Genomic DNA, 19365 nt, shown 5'->3' on the forward strand with positions numbered 1-19365 from the left:
ATGGAGGAGTCTGGGACATTGGCTGAAAGGTATGATTCTATGAGTATGACTGTCAGGCTGTTGCTTGACTAGTCTGTGGGACAGCTCTCCCAATTTTGGCACAAGTCCCCAAATATGAGTGAGGAGGACTTTGCAGTGTTGACCAGGTGGTCCGGCCAGTTTTATTCTTATTATTGTTTTTTGTAGCGGTTTTTGTAGAACTGAGTGACTTGCTAGGCCATTTCAGAAGGCAGTTAAGAGTCAACCACATTGTTGTGGGTCTGGAGTCACATATATGCCAGACCAGGTAAAGACAGCAGATTTCTTTCCCTAAAGGACACTCGTGAACCAGATGGGTTTTTACAACAATCTGATAGCTTCATGGTCATCTGATACAAGCTTTTGTCCCCCAGATTTATTTAATTAACTGAATTTAAATTCCCCAGCTTCCATTGTGGGATTTGAACTCAATTCTCTGGATCATTAGTCCAAGGCCTTTGGATTACTTGTCCATATAACCACGATGCTACCGTATCCGGTGTATAGCAAATGTAATATGTTTTAAGCAAGAAGCAGGAAAAGGGGAGGGGAGGAATGAACAAAAGGGAAGGTCTGTGATCGGGTGGAAGGCAGGAGAGATTAAATGACAAAAGGGATGATGGTGCGAGGCAAAAGTGAATGGTAATGGGACAGGTAAAGAAACAAAAGATGGGTCTAGTGGAGGTGTAAATGGGAACTAACAGCTGCTGTCTGGAAAAAAAAGGGGGCAGCAGTTATGATCTGAAATTGTTGAACTCAATGTTGAGTCCAGAAGGCTGTAAAGTGCCTAATCGGAAGATTAGGTGATATTCCTTGAGCTTACGTTGAGCTTTATTGGAACAGTTTAGGAGCCTGATGACAGAGAGTTCAGAGTGGGAGTGGGCGGATAATTAAAATGACAGGCAACCGGAAGCTCGGGGTCACACTTACAGACTGAATGGAGGTATTCCGCAAGCGATCACCTAATGCAGGTGTCCCAATGTAGAGGAGACCGCATCACGAGCAGCAAATACAATATACTATATTGAAAGAAGCACAAGTAAATTGCTGTTTCACCTGGAAGGAGTGTTTGGGGCCCTGGACAGTGGGAAGGGAGGAGGTAAAAGGGCTGGTGTTGCATTTCCTGCGCTGTGGGAAGGGGAGCAGATGTTGGGGGTGATTGAGGAGTGGACCAGGATGTCACAGAGGGAACAGTGCCTTCAAAATGCTGAATAAGGACCATATGTTTGGTCGCGGCATCACGCTGGAGGTGAAGGAAATGGCGAAGGATGATACATTGAATGTAGTGACTGGTAGGGTGGCAGGTGAGGATCTATCGTGGTTCTGGAAGGGAGGGGAAAGCAGAAGTGCGGGAAATGGGATGGACACAGTCGAGGGCCCTGTCGAACTCAGTAGAAGGGAATCCTCGATTGAGGAAAAAGGAAGACATATAGGAAGCACTGGAATGGAAAGTGGCATCATCGGAAGAGATAAGACGGAGAAACTGGGAGAATGGAATAGAGTCCTTACAGGAAGCAGGGTGGGAGGAAGTGTAGTCAAGTGTCAAGCTGTGGAAGTCAGTGGGGTTATAGTAAATATTGGTCGATAGCCTATCCCCAGAAATGGAGATAGAGAAGTTGAGGAAGGGAAGGGAAGAGTCGGAGATGGACCATCTGAAGGTGAGGGGAGAATGGAAATTGGAAGCAAAGTTGATTAAATTTTCCAGTTCGGGGCGAGAGCAGGAAACGGCACCGACACAGTCATCAATGTAAAAGAATTGAGGGAGGGGATCTAAGTAGGACTGGAACAAAGAATGTTCCACATATCCCACAAAAAGACCCATGTGGGTTCATGTAGCAACAGCTTTTAGTTGGAGGAAGTGAGTGGAGTCAAAGGGGAAGTTGTTCAATATGAGAACAAGTTTAGCCAGGCGGAGGTGGATGAGGACTGGTTGAGCCTCAATTCAAGGAAGAAGTGAAGGGGATGGAGGTTAGAAGGACTGGACATCCATTGTGAAAAGGAAACAGTCAGGGCCAGGGAACTGGAAACTATTAAAGTGACAGGGGGCATCAAAAGAGTTGCAGATGTAAGCGGGAAGAGACTGGACAAGGGGAGAAAAAATAGAGTCCGGGTAGGATGAAATCAGTTCAGTGGGACCAGAACAGGCTCAAACAATGCGTTTACCAAGACAGGCCTGCTTATGGATCTTATGAAGGAGGTAAAAGCGGGCTCTACGGGGTTGGAGACTATGAGGTCGGAGGCCGTGGAGGGAAGATTTCCAGAGGAGCTGAGGTCAGTGTAAATCTAGGAAGCAATGACTTGATGTTCAGTGGTGGAATCATGTTGCGAGGGAGGTAGAAGAAGGTGTCAGAGAGTTGGTGTTTAGTCTCCGCAAAGTAGAGGTCAGTTTGCCAAACAACAATAGTGCCACCCTTGTCAACAAGTTTCATGACTTTGGTCGGGATTTTGCTTACCTCAGTGGGTCCGTGGCGGGCGACATCGGTGGTGGGTCCTGGCCCCGCTGCTGTCTCCATCCCACTCTGTGAAATGAATTTCTCTTGATAGGGTTTGTTAAGCATGGCCAGCGCATTTCCCAGCCAATTAGAGGAAGCGGGTCTGGTGACGTCATTTGATGACACATCATCAGCCGGTTTCCATAAAGTGACCATGGGGGCAAATTTATTTGAACAATTGTGTCAGTGTATTGCAGCATTGAGGTGCTGCAAACACTGACAATGATTGCACAAAGGTACAGGGCTGCACCCAGGTTCTCCCATGATTATGGAGGGAGTCACAGCATGCAGGGATGTCCTCTTCCCTTCCCTTGGGTGGAAGAGACCTCACCAGGAGACCAATGCAGCCTGGTTGCACATTGCACAGGACACAAGCAGGGATGTAGTCAAGATGACCTGGGTGCAGTGGCGCAAACCTTTCAATGATCTCAGTAGAACACAAAAAGTTAGTGCAAAACCACACTCAACCTCATCATGCTGTACGCCTCATCACATCCCCATTACTCTGCCTTATGTACCCTACTCCTGCACATCCTTACACACAACAACTTATCTTGCATTTCCACACATCCCTCTCTATCTATATTATCACATCCCCATCTCACTAGCCACCCCTCACACTCACGCTCATCTTATTACAATCATACCAACTAACAACACACAAGGATAGGCACTTGGGTGTTTTATGCAATGTCCACGTAAAGTTTCTGTTAATGTGGTGTGAAACATTGAAATCTTTATTTTTAACACTTCGCATTCTTGGACAGATGTGTGTGCACCTTTGAAAGTGGCTTAGTGAATTGCAGTGAATGGTGAGTCATAATGGTAGCCCCTACAATGGTGATGAATGTGAAAGGAATGGCTTGGGCATTGTAGGGTTGCTTTATGGTGTTGGTGTGGGGTGGTGCCAACATGGCGCATCATGTGGCAGCCAGGGTGTACAACGTCAAGTGAAGTAAATCTGGCAATGAGGCCATTCCTGGCCTCCTGGGCAGAAATGTGGTGGGGTGCTGATGCCTTCGGTCCTGTGCAGCATCAGTTGATTGCGGAGAAGGTTGGTGTTGTTGTTGATGCTGCTGGTGTGCCTGGTGCTGCTGGTGTTGGGGCTGATGGAATAGATGGCAGGTGAAGTAGAAATGATAGAAGCGATCTATCAATGGTGAGAGAGGTAATTAGGTCAGACTGAATGGAGACTTATATAAAGGCTGGCAGCATGTTGAATCTGTTGTGGAAATGCAGTGAGGAAGAGCTTATGTTTGAGGGAACCTGTAAGGTGGAAGCTTTTACTTTACATTTGAAGCTGTGAACTAATCAGCTGATTCAATGGCCACTAAACTCCCACCTCAGCTTGACAGACGTGGTCCACAACCAGCGTGGACCCTGTGGGCGAGTTGTCAAATGCAAAAGCTCAGCTGAAAATCATTCTTAAGTGGCTTTAAATAAGCCACTAATTACCTGAATTGGGTCGTCCGCCACTGCCGAGATGGGGCTGCTCAGCGCTGACAGACCTGACATTGGGAGTTGACAGCGGGTTCTTGACCCACTGTCAGAAATATCAAATTTCTCCAATCCACCGCCAATCCGCCTGCTGACACCCCCGCGCCCCCCCCCCCCCCACCCAGAAAATTCCGGCCAATGTTAAGGTTGAGCTTGAGAGAACAGAATACTGCCAGTTCAGAGGGAAGTAGGTCAGGGTGAGAGAGGGGAGCAGAGAAACTGAGATGGCCAATATCACACCAGCAGTTTGCGCTGAAAGGATCTAGAGAGGGTAAGAGGCCAGAGGGAGGGGTCCACGTAGAACGAGAATTCTGAAAACGGGAGAAAGGGTCCGGTGGGGGACGGTGAAGATTCCTGGCCAAAGAAGTGGGCACGGAGGCGGAGGCAACGGAAGCATTGTACCGAGCTCTAAATTCATTGATGTGTGGGTGGAAGAGGATGAAGCTGAGGCCTTTGCTTAGGACTGATCGTTCGGGGTCAGAGAGGGGAAGTTCAGAGGACATAATGAAAACACAACAAAGTGTGAGATTGGAAGGAGGGAAGTGAAGGGGAAGAAGGATCTAGAGGGACATTAATCCCCAGGAGTTGTTGAAGCTTACAATCTTTGACATCTGAAAGGAAGAAAAAAAGTTTTGTGTTAAAGTGCCGGATGAGGTGAAGGCTGAAATGCAACTGTGGGCCAGGACAGCTCTGAGATAAAGTAAGTCGGTGCTGCTGAAGAGAGAGTTCGAGAACGTGCATATGACGGCTCATGGCGTTGAGCGTGGATCCCAGGATGTGGCGAGAGCAGTGGTTTGAGGAATGCTGAATATCTTGGAGATATCTGTAATTTTGGGTGGATCCGAAACATGAAGACTGGAATTTCAATTGGAATCCACGTGGAATAAGTCAGAGCCAAAGACAGTTGCTGAGGAAAGAGATGTGACTGTGAAAGTGTGCTTTGGTAGATACCTGATCAAACACGAGAAAAGATTCTGCTATTGCCATTTACACCTCCTCTAGACCCATTGTTTTTTAAACTTGGCTTTACTTCTCCCATTACCACCTCTTTTTGCCTTGCATCATTTAAACTCTCTTGCCTTCCACCCTATCACAGACCTTCCCTTTTGTTCTTTCCTCCACTCCCGCCTTTCCCTGCTGTAATATATATTGCTTCACCTTTGGACTACTGTGGCACTGCAGCCAGTGCAGTGTACAAATAAAGAGGGAACAGGTCACCTGACTAGAGTTCTGAAATGTTCTGCCATCTTAAGGTTGTGTGTGTGTTTGTGAGTTGTACTGGAGATAAAACAATGGTGATGAGAGTGGGATAATCTGGAAAAAAAAGATGCAATTTTTGTTGGTTGAGGATTCAGCCAACTGACAGAGAGACTTTGAGAGCTTCTCTGTTTTGATTAACAGCTACAAATCCAAGATAAATTACAAGCATACTTGTCTGAACTGCCAGAGTCCAGATGGCCGTGTCTATGGGAATAATAGAGCGTTTGGGGGAGTTTCAATGTGACCGTGAAAGTTTTGGAGCGTATGTGGAGCGGCTAGAAATGTTTTTCACCGCAAATAATATCAAAGTCCCCAATGATGAAAACCATAACCGGATGGACAGCGGGCTAGTTTCTTAACTGAAGCAGGGCCCAAAATGTGTGAAACCCTGAAAATGTGCTTGTGCCCGTCAAGCCAAAGGACACAACTCTTAAGCAGAGAACAGCACTACTGTCCTGAGCCACTGGAAATTGCTGCAAGTTATCGTTTCGGAATACGAGATCAGTTAACCGAAGAAAATATCAGTGTAATTTCGGAAACTTTCAGGACCAAGCATTGCATGACCGCTTTGTTTGTGGGATGAAAAATGATGCGATCAGAAGAAAGTTATTGACATGCCTAACTTGACTTTTGATTTATTGTGTCAGACAGCTATGTCAATGGACATGGCCGACCAATATTCCCGAGAATTTCATACTATTTCCAGTCGTCAGACAACTGAGGTGAATCACCTGCAGGTTAAAAGTAAAAGGCAGTTGGACCCCAAGGTCTCAGAAACTGGCAATGGTAACAGAGCATTGAAGTCCTGCTATTGATGCCTGGGACAACACATTGCCTTCACATATGGACAACTTTGAGCAGAGTGTTTCTTCTGCAGGCAAACTGGGCATCTTGCAAAGGCATGCCAACTAAAGAGTAAACCAACTTTCAAAGCTATAAGTAGAAATGCCCAGAGACTATATAGCATCAAAGAAAAACAACAGGACGAGGAGGTTTAGAGCTACACATCGTCAGAAGCACGAGGTTAACTAACAGCGATCCGAAAAGTATCATCATCCACATAGATGTTGCAGGATCCAAGATAACCATGGAAATCGACACTGGTGCATCCATGAGTGTAGTACCGGAGTCGTTATACCTCGACAAATTGCGTGATTTCCCACTGGAGAAATCCAAGATAGAGCTACGAGGCTACTCGGGAAAGAACATTCCTGTGGTAGGTCGTATCACCGTACCGATGAAATACAAGGATCAATTTCAGAGCTTGCCTCTATTAGTAATGGCAGGAGACAAGCCTGCCTTACCAGGAAGAAATTGGTTGGGATCACAGAAGCTGGATTGGAGTGAGATTTTTCATGTTGAAACGAAATTTGCATCAAAGGATGATGTCATCAAGAATTATTGGAAGGTGATCTGCAAAACAGGCAGTCCAATCCAAGGCTTCAAGGCGAGTGTCAAGGTACAGAAGGATGCTAGATCAGTTTACTGCAAGCCACGTTCCGTACCATACGCACTCAAGGAGAAAGATGAGCAAGAACTCAAAAGACTAGAGACTGAAAACATTATTTCTAAAATAGATCTATGTAAATGGGCTACACCCATTGTTGTTGTACCTAAGTCCAATGATAAGGTAAGATTGTGTGATGGTTATAAAGTAACCGCAAACCAGGTTCTAAAGGGTAATCTCCCCAATACATTGCCAAATGTAGATTTGTTCACAACACTGACAGGTGGTCAGATCTTAAAGTTGGATCTTACAAATGCCTACTTACAGCTTGAATTAGATGAGGAGTCCAAGTCATGCTTGACTATAAATGCTCATCTAGGCCTTTATCAACTTAATAGGCCACCATTTGGAGTGTCTTCCGCCCCTGCCATATTTCAAGGGGTGGTGAACCAGATTTTGCAAGGTATTGAAGGGGTAGTATGTTATTTAGATGACATACTAATTTCAGCACCAAACAGGCAAATTCATAATAACATATTGAATGAAGTCCTCAAACGGCTAGAGAAGCTCAGAGTATGAGTGTCCGCTCACGTGTGAATTAATTCAAAACTCAGTGGAGTACTTAGGGTACAGATTAGATGGTTTACATCCAACCAAAGGAAAGCTGGATGCAATCAGAAATGCACCTACTCCCAAGAATGTCACTTCGATCATTTTTGGGTCTTTTGAACTATTATGGAAGTTCCTACCAAATGTGGCTACAGTGTTACATCCACTGAATGAACTGTTGAAAAAACAGGTCCATTGGAAATGGTCAGAAGAATGCGATACAGCATTCAAGGAGTGTAAATGCAAATTGGTAGAGAACACCATGTTAGTTCACTATGATGTATTTAAGGAGATCAAGCTAGTTGAAGATGGGAATGATTCAATTATTTCTGACTCATCAGATAGTTTTGCTATACCAGTAGCATATCCTACATCCAAATGTACTGGAAACAAATCCAAGAGAAAGTCAGAATTTAAGTCTGAGTCTGAGTCAGGCAGACAAACAGTCTGAAGTTAGAGAGAGTTCAAATGGAAATCAAGGGCATCCCTTGGAGGAAAACATTCCTCAGGATCAACCTCGAATGTGTTTAAATTCGACACCATGTTTGGAAGGTTCTGTTCGAGAGCAAAGGTATCCTCTTCGAAACAGAAAACAAGTGTTAAGCTTGATTTGTAAATATGGCAAAATAAGTCCATATCTTTTGTTATATATAACCATGCAAGTTATGTATGATGATTATTTTGTTATCATTACTTCTTCATTAAGGAGGGAGAATTGTAATATAGATAGCTCCACCTGTGGACTACTGTGGCACTGCAGCTAGTGCTGTGTACAAATAAGGAGGGCAGGTCACCTGACTAGAATTCCGGAGTGTTCTGCCATCTTAAGGCTGTGTGTGTATTTGTGAGTTGTACTGAAGATATAACACCTGCCCCTGCACCTGCTTAAAACCTGTTACATCTCTAATTTTTTCCAGTTCTGATGAAAGGTGATCGACCTAAACCATTAACTTTGTTTCTCTTGCCATAGATGCGGCCTGACCTGCTGAGTATTTCCAGCATTTTCTCTTTTTATTTCAGACTTTTAGCATCCGCAGTATTTTGCTATTTTAAAAATATCTTGCACTTGTTAATGAACCATATTCCAGACACGTGCCTGCAAATATTATTTTAACCGCAGATTACAATTTTTTTTCTTTGGATAAAACAGAATAAGTCCTATTATGGGCATGAGCTGATGTTGAGCCTCCAGGGTAGATTGGATTTTTCACACGGCTACCTGAGGCAATCAGAACCAAACTCATCAGCGACATGCGCATGCCTCTTCAGCATTGGCCAATTTATGCAGGTGTGAATGATTAAGGGGCCAAAATTCGGTATCGCCCGCATTGAGGCGGGGACGCCGCTGGGGCGCTACCTTTTGCGCCTCAAATTGCGATATTCAGTTGTTTTGCCCCAAGGGGAAAGGGGAGAGTAGAGAGCTAAGAGAAGCGTTCTACACTACTCTTAGGGCGCTAACGGAGTGGTAGCGTAGGAGGCCTACTCAATTTTTTTGGCGCTAGGATGCCGGCATCCTAGACGGTTCTCTGGATGATACTGCCTGGAGTCCTTGCTGTGCCGACTGCTTTTCCCTGCCGGTGTCAGCGGCAGGCGAAAGAGTGATGTTAGCAAACGCGGGACTATGTCAACATTGCACACGGGTGGCGCTACGCAGCCAAATATCTACCCCTAAGTGCGTGGTTAACAGCTGTGTCGAGTGGCTCATTGCGACTTCCTGCCACAGCATAAGTGAGCTGCTAAAGATATGCTTAGTACAAAGAAACCCCACCCGACTCAGCAGCATCGGTGCAGCTGTGTTCATTTTCGCATTAGCTGTTCCAGAAAGGTCACAGGCTAAAGTTGTGTCCTGAGAATGCACTGAAATCACATGAGAGAAAAAAATAACTCCTACTTAACGCATTCTCTGTGTGCTAAGCCTAATTGCAACTCATTAGTGATTTGTTGGGGCCGAATATCCTCACTTGTTCTAGCGCACTCCTGCTGTAGCTCTGACAGAACAACTGAAAGCTTGACTGGAAGCTGCCGACCTTCCCGACCTAATAAGGGAATTCCCAATGGCCTTGTTTGGGATTGAAGCCTCCCCCTGCATTAATCAAGCCTATTGACATGAACGGGCAGGAGTGGGGACTCCTTATGCTGGAAGTTCCCACGACCCTGTCATCACAGAAACCTGGATCCTCTGAGGCTGGAAAGCCTTAGAAAGAAAGAGGCATATTGACCTCTTCAGTGACATTTGTTGGCCCACCTGGGTTGTGGCCTGAACCCTCAAAGACTTGGCAGGTCAAAAATGTTTCCCCTTTTTCTGTTATTGGCCATAAAAATCATGTTTTGTGAAAGGGACATGGTACCCCCTCTGACTGGAAAAGGATGGACACTCTTTCAGCCTGTGGGGGCAGGCATCTGAAAATCGACCATATCTGTAGTAGAGTGGGTACCTGCCATATGTATGCAAATAACTGGACCTCCGTTTGACCACACGTAGAACTAGTGGGGTCAGTACTGGAGGTCCCCGGTGGGTATGATCCTGGACTGCTTGCTGGGATTGTGCCCTGAGGATTTTCAGCCCCAATATTTTTAATAAACTAGGAAAAAACATGTTTTTTTGATAGATCAGACATGATGCGCTGATTTTTAAAACTGTGACCAAAAAACATTTACTAATAATTATTATTTTCTTTCCTAAGCCCTATTTTTGAGGAAGACATAGCTTCTGTGATGGAAGTTGAAATGGAAGAACTCGACAGATGGATGGGCAGCATGAAAATAATGTGTAAGTGAACAATCATAAAATACACAAACAATTTCTCAGCACAGTCAGATTGTCCCATTTTAACAAGCTTTCTACAAAGTGGGTTTGCAGCTGTAGGTCTTCATTTGAATCCAGCCCAGATTGACATGATGCAACTCTCTCTGATCCCCTCTCTCTTACCCCTTCTTTCTTCTCTTCTCCCTCTCTCTCCCTCTCCTTCACTCTCTTCCCCAACCCCCCCCCCCCCCCACCCCCAATCCCTCCCTCACTCCATCCTCATAATATCCTTGGGAAAATGTATTTAGATTTCAGTGCAGAAACATTATTTTAGCTGTCAGAGAAGACCCACAGGTGCACAATCTGCAAGTAACCCTGCCCTCCAGAGTCAAGCTATATGTGATATTTGAAAGCGTTGCTGTGTTCCATTTGCTAAATACACTCCTAAATTATTTCAGCTCAAGAGGAGAGTTTACCAGATGTCGGTGAAGACAAAGTCCTGAAACCCAAGTCAAGGTAAGTGTCAGAGAGAAAGACAGAGTGAGAGAGACGATATTAGTTTTGTCATTCTGAAGGAAAATAAATCTACCTGTACTTAACTCCATAAAAGTATTGCTTTCACAATCTAGTATCTAAACAAACCACGCATAGATTTTTAAAAGTCGTACCTGTCACGGGTTAAATGAACGTCCTTGTTATCTGACACTAATCAAGTTTACAGTAGAGCGTATTTCATCACATTCTACTGGAAAACCATAATCATACATATTGTGGCAGGTCATGACAAAAACTAACAGGAAGTGGTCTCAAGTAAAGCGGCAGCACAGGCACAGAGCAAACGAAAGTACGAGAGACATCAGTTAACCGATGAAGACAGGCCTAAGCAACAGAAAGATGAATCTTGGCAATAAGAAAAAAGGTGTTGGTATTCATTTGATATTAACAAGGACTATAGCACTACCATATCCTGACACACTGACACCTTAAGAATGCAGGCGGCATATATCATTGATATTTGAAACGTTCTGACATCATAAAAGACTACGGCCTAGAAATTCATCTCAGGTGGTGGCGCAAAAGGGGCGGTATCGGATTGGCCACCCGTTATATTCAGCTCCATTGACTGCAGTGGAACGGAATATGAGGCGCTGCGTATAACGGGCAGCAGATCCAATACTGCCCATTTTGCACACGAGCCAAATTTCAAGGTCTATATACGTGCAAGTTTTATTATTACTAATACTATCTAAGTCGTGTCTATTTGCAACACTAAATTTCTGATTGGTCCCCTTGGAGGACAAGACCAGATTTCTGATTGGTCTCCTTCGAGGACTGTTTGTCTGGAATGTGTAATTTGACCCTGCCTGCTGGATTAATCAAGATCTTTGCAATGTTTAATTTGATCCATTCATTGTGACAGCCAGGCTCCAGATCTCGAGGTGCTAACAATACTGCTTACAGAAAACAGACAAGGCTCACCCTTCCAGGTTAGGAGAACTCACAACACTCATACTGCCGAGTTCAGACAGGAAGGGGTGAGGCCATGGAGGGATTTTAACATGAGGATGAGAATTTTAAAATCAAGATGTTGGTGGACAATGTTTCCCCTAATTTCTTTTGTTGGGTGCCAGTCCCTTTAACGGGCTGCGGGGCCCATTCACATTTTCATGGATGCGCAAAACCTCCCATTCAAAAGCCAGTAAGCAGCCCTGTGCAGGACCTCCAGACAGCTACATGGCCACGCAGCTTAGCGGGAACGTTATTGGTGGACCAGGGGCCAATGTAATTCAACGAGCACAGGAGTGATGGCTGAATGGGACTTGCTGCGTGTTAGGATACGTGCAGCAGAGGTTTGGATGAGCTTAAATTCTTTGAGGGTGGAAGATGGGAGGCTGGCCAGGAGAACATTGGAATAATTGAGTCCGGCAAATAACACATAAATGTAGCATGCTGTAGGACCAGCACTCTAATTTTGTTTGGCATGTGCAGTTTTTGTATTGAAAAGCTGGCAAGTTGGCTGCACGGATTCCCTGGAGTACTGCGCGGCCGCTTATGGGTAACATTGCAATGAATACGCTCTCATTTTTAAAAATTCATTTATTTATTATCTATTCCTCATTGTCCTTGAGAGGGTGGTCCGGAGCTTCCTTCTTGAACCGCTGCTGTCTGTGGAGAAGGATGGAGAGGGACAATGTGGTGCAGGTGTAAAGGGGGTGGGGATGGAAGAACATGATCCAGGCCTAACTGAGGGCAGGAGAACAGGATCTATCTTCCCATCTGGATCGCGTTCTTGCTCTCATCCCGCATCTCCTTTAGACCTGGATCACATTCTTCCCCCTCCCCACTGTTCTCACCATGCTCCCCACAAGTTCCTGACCTTCTCTTCCCCAGTTCTTGACCTTCTCCCCCCTGCCACGATCTCCTCTCTCTCCTCCCTCACCCCTTCAATCCCACTCCTCCCTCCCCCCTTCGATCCCCGCACTCCTCTCTCTCCTCCGCCCCGATCTCCTCTCTCTCCTCTTTCCTCCCTCTCGCTCCTCCCCCACCCGATCTCTCTCTCCTCTCCCACCCAATCTCCTCTCGCTCTCCTCCCTCCTCCTTCGATCCCCTCCCATCCCTCTCCCCCTTCGATCCCCTCTCCTCCCTCCCTCCCTTCGATCCCACTCCTCTCCCCACCCCACCCCTTTAATCCCCTAATCTTCTCTACACGGAGCCAAGGAAAGCGTGGTGTGCAGGCCGCAGCCACTGCACCGTTTGGTACTGTGCATGCACGACCGAATCGCGTGCGTATGCGGGACCGGATCGAGTGCGCATGCGCTGTACTAAACGAACGTGCATGGGCCGAGGGAGTCAAAAACGGTGTGCAAATAATCACTCCATACTACATAAAAAGTATACATGAGGCTGTGACTAACACATTTTAGTGATATGGGGCTGAAATTGATGTACTCACCGCCACTGCCGCCGACATTCCTCCTCGGGTTCCGCCCAGTGCCAGTTTCGATCTGGTCTGGAACGGGCGGGAGGGGAGAGCCGCCAGGAACCGCCCGCTGACGTCAGCGGACAGCCGAGTGGCATAAGTGGACTCCTGCCCGCCGAGATGCCAGATTGGTGCAGGCGGGAGTCGGCGCCAGAACAGGGGTGGACCGCTGTGAGGAGGCTGGACTGTCCCTGATGGTAGGTATGAAGAGCTGACAAAAAAGGTGAGTAAACATTTTTTTCTTTGCAGGTACTTACATGTATGGGGTCCCCTGAAGGTGTTCCGATGTTATTTTGTTGATGCATTTTCTTTGCAGATCTTCAACCCTCCGTGGGCCCGACTCCATCCTCGGCGGCACTTGGGCGGCAAGCATCTTTGCCGGCGAGATCGGGAACTCCCACCGGCTGCCGCCCCAGATTGGTGGCGTAAATCCCTCATTTGCCACCCGCCGCCCTTTAAAGAACCTTTTTGATGAAAACCCCACCAAAAGTACCGTCAGGTATCTCGGCGGCCATTGGCGGTCCTTTGGGCGGCACTTAGACAGGCGGGGGCCTTCACCAAATTTGGGCCCTATATAATTCTTCTTTCAAACTTGTGAAGTATTGTAAAGTCAATTCGGCTCTGTAGTGCACGATTTTTCGTTGCTAGGGATGCTGTTTTTTGTTGAGAAAGGCATCCACACATTGCGTGCACACTTCTGATGCTGGCCCGTTGGACGCCATTTTGGTGAGGGCTGTGGTGCATGCGTTAGGAGCGTATGCCAGAAGTATGTTGAGTGGGCAGATTGTGACATCAATCAGCATGCAACTCTGATCTGATGCCAGCACTGCAATTATCATCCTCAACGGTGGAGCTAATGCCCTGTCTTAACCTTGCACAGCTGGACATGTATTCAGAGTAGCAAGGACCCCCCACCACCAGCGCTATTTAAAGGGATCAGCAACCAGTCCCAGGTTAGTTGCTGATTAATTTCTGCTGGCTCTGTCCAAGTTTGTGGAAGTGTTTGGTGCTTTCCAGAGTTGTTTAAAGTTGGTGAAGTGACAGGGAGAGATGCTACAACTGGAGAGCCCTTGTTTCTGATTTCAAGGGTTCTGGTCAGACCACTTGCTCCCAGTCATTGGTGCTGTAGTTTTCATCCCTCTTGGCCTGCAGCATGACAGAGAGATGGAGCAGAGGCAACGAAGAAATGGACAAGCCTCTTCCACCTTCTCCTCCTATTCCCTCTGCGAGCATAAGAGGAAGAGCAGAAGGAAGGGAGGAGGTAACCAGCACTTCCCCTCTCCAGCCGGGCTGTCTGTGATCACATCATTCGACTACGGTTCCACTGACACTGAACACAACCCAAAATCTGCATTGTACAACCGTCACACCTTACCTTCCCTCTGTTCCGGACCATCACAACGTCCTCTTGGCCACAATGCTGAAATAAAAGCCACCATTAAAGAAACATTCCAATACAACTTTATCCTTCAATCCATTCAATACTGCATAACAAAGTCAAGCAATTACTCTTGTGCATTCTCTTAGTACCTGTCTTCCGTGTGCCTTTGCCTATGCTAGGGCTCCTATGCAGTGCTACCCCAGTGGCTGCAGCATGGCTGGTGGAAGGCTGCTGATTTTCAGTGGGGGAGACTGCAGATGGCCTTGCAAGATGACCTTAAGTAACTCTGGGCTTAAAAGGCTTGGCTTTAGACCTTGGCATGAGCTGCAGCAGTCTGGGCTGGCCGACATGCAACAGCAATGGCACTGGCGGAGTGGCAGTGTTGGGAGGACGAATGTGGTCATCCTGAGAGAGGACAGCAGATTCATACTCCATGGAGTTACTTCCACTCCCCCGGGCAGGATCTCAGCAATTCTAAAATTCTGTTGGAGGACAGATTGCTGGAACGCTGTGACACTCTGCAAGCCTCTTTCCACATTGGTAAACATAGCCACAATGGCAGCAGTGTGAGCTTGCGTGGCAGCAAGCTGAGTCTGCATGAGAGCAGTCTGAGCTTGTGTGACAGAAGTCTCAGCTTCCACTGCAGCACTCAGATATTGGGTAGTATCCGCTTGCGTTACAATGGAAGCTGAGATATTGGCCATCAGATGCTGCATCATAGTTGGGTCCACAAGTGTGCTAATGGGACTCATGGGCTTCAAGTTCTGTGCAAAGCCCTGTGCAAAGTTGGTGCCGGACTCTTCCATGCTCCTTGACATTGCACTCAGGCTTCCACTTCCTCCTCTTCCGATTCCCCCTCCTCGTCTTCCACTTCCTCCTACTCCTCTTCCTCCTCATCCTCCTCCTCAGCTGGTCCCTGTAGGCCTAGTGGCAAGGGCTGTGTTCTCATGATGGCGAGGTTGTGGAATATGCTGCAGACTATGACAAATCTTGAGATGTGCTCTGGTGAGTACTGCAGTGCTCCTCCAGAACGGTACAGGCAGCAGAAGCGTTGTTTAAGGATGGCAATGTCTGCTCTATCAGATTCCGTGTGGCAGCATGGCTCTCATTGTATACATGCTGCCCACATGTGGTTGAGTCAGGAGCCAGGTGGTCAGCGGATAGCGCTTGTCGCCCAGTAGCCACCCTCTGGTCTATCTAGGTGGATCAAAGACTTAGGAAACAGCGGACTGGTGCAGAATAAAAACATCAGAATACCCGGCATTCAACATCATGATGCGCTGGGCATGGTCACACACCAACTGCACATTCAGCGAGTGGTAACCTTTGCGGTTGTGGCACATCTCAGCATTTAGTTATGTGCGTGCAGTCAATGGCGCCTTGCAATCTGGCAAAGCTATGTGCACTCTCTGCCTGCTTCTCTCTGGTCAGAGAGAAGACAATGAAATCCCTCTCCTGACATAAAAATCTTCTGTCACCTCTCTTATGCAGCAGTGTATGGCGAACTGGTGTTACAGATGTCACCTGCTCCAACCTGAAAGGACCCCAACCCGAAGAAATTCAAGGCGACAGTCACCTTCATAGCCGTTGACAGCACTGTCCTTGCCCTGGTGTGAGGCTGCAGATCTGGTTGCAAAAGGTGGCAGAATTCAGTGAGCACCTCCTTCATAAATCGCAGATGCCTCACACCCTGCTCCTGGCTCAGGCTGAGGTCAGAGAATTGCCCGAGGTAAGAGAAGAGGTGGGTAAACCTCCTGCTAAGAGCCCTTCTCCCCCTCCTGGTCAACAACCAGGGGACATAGATTTAAAGTCATTGGGGGGAGGTTTAGAGGAAATATGAGGGGTAATTTCTTCACCCAGAGGATGGTGGGGGTCTGAAACTTACTGCCCGAAAGGGTGGTAGTGGCAGAAACTCTTACCACATTAAAAAAATACTTGGATGTGCACTTAAAGTGCCGTAACCTACAGGGCTATGGAACAAGAGCTGGAAAGTGGGATTAGGCTGGATAGCCCTTGGTCAGCCGGCGCAGACACGATGGGCCGAAATGGCCTCCTTCCGTGCTGTAAATTTCTATGATTCTATGATCCTCCTTCTCCCTCTGGGAGCAGCTTGTCCTCTTCTTTGCTGCCTCTGCTCCATCTCCCTGTCATGCTGCAGGCCAAGAGGGATGGCAACTACAGCATCAATGACTGGGAGCAAGTGGTCTGACCAGAATCCTTGAAATCAGAAGCAAAGACTTCTCCATTTGCAGCACCTCTTCCCGTCACCTCACCGACTTTAAATAACTCGAGAAAGCTGCAAACACTTCCACAAACTTTCACAGAGCCGGTCGCCTGCAATTTCTGCGGTCTGGAGGAGTCCGTGTTCCATGTTTTTATTGAGTGCACGAGGTTGCAGCCCCTGTTCCATTATTTGAAGGGGCTGCTCCTGAAATTCTGGCTGCACTTCAGTCCCACTCTCCTGATCTTTGGGCACCCTGTGCGGAGGGGAGCGGGTAGGTCCGAGGGCCTCCTCGTAGGACTGCTCCTGGGCACGGCCAAGGGTGCCATCAGCCGGTCCAGGCAGCGGGCGGTCGAGGGGGTCGTTGAACCTGACTGCCTGCCTCTCTTCCGCTCTTACATCCGGTCCAGGGTGTCCTTGGAGATGGAGCACGCGGTGTCCACCGGTACGCTCGCGGCCTTCCGCGAGAGGTGGGCACCGGAGGGACTGGAGTGCATCATCACGCCCGGCAACCAAATTTTAATTTGATTTTACGTTTTTAAGTTTAATTTGTTTTAATTGCCGGTGCTTTTAGTGTCCCCCCTTTTATAGGGGGCACTGGGGAAAATTGTGATTTTAGTGCCCAAAAAAAAACCAAAAAAAGAAAAACACAAAAAAAAACAAAAAAAAGGGGGGGGAAAAAAAAAAGGGCCTTGTAAATGTCTGGAGTGTCACCCAGGTCGTGTGGCACCGTTTAATGTTTTATGTTTTGCAGGTGAACTCCAAAAAGAGTTTCACAGAGCCGGTAGAAATTAATCAGCAACTGACCTGAGAGTGCTTGATTGTCTCTTTAAATATCGCTGGAGGGGGGTCCTTGTTGCTGCTGAATGTATGTTCAGCTGTGCAAGGGTAACACAGGACATTACTTCCAGCGTTGAGGATGAAAATGGCAGCGCTGATGTCAAATCAGTGTTGCACATTGATTGATGTTATGATATGCTTACTCTATATCTGGGCAATTATTTGGGCTAGAGAGCCACTTAACAACTTTTGGTGAGCTGTTGAGGGCTGCCCACCAATGTTCCACTAATTGCGCGGTCCTGCGCAAACCGCTCCCAAGCTTCTGCCGCTGGAAGAGATACCGCGCATGCGCGGCTGCATAGTGGCTGGCCGCGCACCAAATTTAAAGAGACCGTGCGGGAACTTTGCATAAACATAAACATTGCATAAACATAAATTCAGATAGTAGTCAGGTGCTATCTTACATACACAACATGTATTCGATATTGTTTAGAAATGAATCAAAGATAAAAGTTGAAAATATTGTGGTATCTTCTGATCTTAAGTAAATCAGTGCTGTGAAATAGAACTGTACCCTCTTTAGAGCCTGTGTCAGCATCAATTTCCCACCTCAGTCACCCTTATGTCCCTCTGCAAAGATTACTAATGCCGTCCCAATTGGTGCCAGATGAGAATTCCCCTGCTGTCATACACTGGCTATCGGGAGAGGAAAGATGCAGCGTGGTCACTTTCTTCGGTAAAAAAGTTGTGAAGATGACTAGCCATGACTCCACTCTAAAATGGATACGGCATATTCGAGTACCCAGTGCATTCTGAGTATGGACGTCCGCCGTTAAAGCCCAGCATCACGGAACGGATCATTTTAAGATCTGGCTGGGAGAATCGCTTTTGCGAATTATTAATTTGAATGAATTATTATGATGTTTTTTCCTTGGCTGCAGGTCGGGTCTGTCTCTGACCCATGAGAAGTGAAAGTGGATAGACGAATATGCAGCTCGAGCACCGGCTCGGGTTTCAGTTCTGTCCCATCCAGCGGGCCGGATAGAATGACTTGGCGGGCTGGATATGGCCCGTGGGCTGTATTTTTCCCAATACTGCTCTACGTACTTCTGGTGCACTTCCCAGTGCTGGTTCTACCTCCCTCATCAAGATAGTAACCGGCGTGGCCCACACCAGAATTGTGTATACGCAACTCGGTTGCCATTTTTGACTCAAAATAGCATCCATAGCACTCAAATAATGGGCGCTACGCAATCACATTTTTAGGCCATGATCTTTACTCTTCCTCATCTAATCAGTTTGCAGCGCTGGGGAATTTGACAGGAAGTCGGCTACAACCGAGGGCCTTCGACATACCAGGATCCAACTAGTGACTGATTTAAAAGTCTGAATGTTGCCAGTGTTCTGCAGTAAGTTGAAACAAGTCTGAGCAGCCTTTTTGGATTTAAAAAACATAAAAAACAGGTTGCTTTTCATCAAGAACACCTTGAGCCAAGATCTGTATTTATTAACTGTGTAATAACTTGCTGGAAAAGAAAGAAAAATAAACCTCAAGCAGGATCTTAGGAACAGCTGTAGACATGGAAGTGAATGTAGTCTGGAAAAGGAAAACTAGTCTTTTCTTAAGAAATTATCATGAAACAAATGACCAAAGCTGCACATAGTGGTCTAATAGTACGAGCAGGTGCCAATTCATGGTGTTGCCCTGGGGAGACAGGTGGAAGTTGCAAGAAATTATGAGGAAAATAAGAAGATTATCAGCCAGAAAAAATAAAAGCTACAGTGAAAGGGCCACAGAGTCGAAACAATCATTCTGGGCTTCTGTGCGGTAGAGTTTTCTATCGTCTGTTTTTTTCTATCTCTATTTGCCTCACTTTATCTCTTTATCTTCTTCCGCAGGAGCCTTTGGTTTAAGTTATTATTCTCCTTTATAC

The 19365-nt window shown here is 46.8% G+C and overlaps 1 protein-coding gene across 1 annotated transcript in view; it reads left to right on the forward strand.

The window, feature by feature from the left end:
• Positions 1-19365, forward strand: part of tmem154 (transmembrane protein 154) — an 84740-nt gene that overhangs the window by 38790 nt on the left and 26585 nt on the right. The window contains exons 4-5 of the mRNA XM_070871437.1: positions 10008-10093; positions 10528-10585. Coding sequence (XP_070727538.1) covers positions 10008-10093; positions 10528-10585 — 144 coding nt within the window. The remainder of the gene's footprint in view (positions 1-10007; positions 10094-10527; positions 10586-19365) is intronic.

This window comes from Pristiophorus japonicus, chromosome 2 (assembly GCF_044704955.1).
Source record: "Pristiophorus japonicus isolate sPriJap1 chromosome 2, sPriJap1.hap1, whole genome shotgun sequence".
NCBI classification, from domain to species: domain Eukaryota; kingdom Metazoa; phylum Chordata; class Chondrichthyes; family Pristiophoridae; genus Pristiophorus; species Pristiophorus japonicus.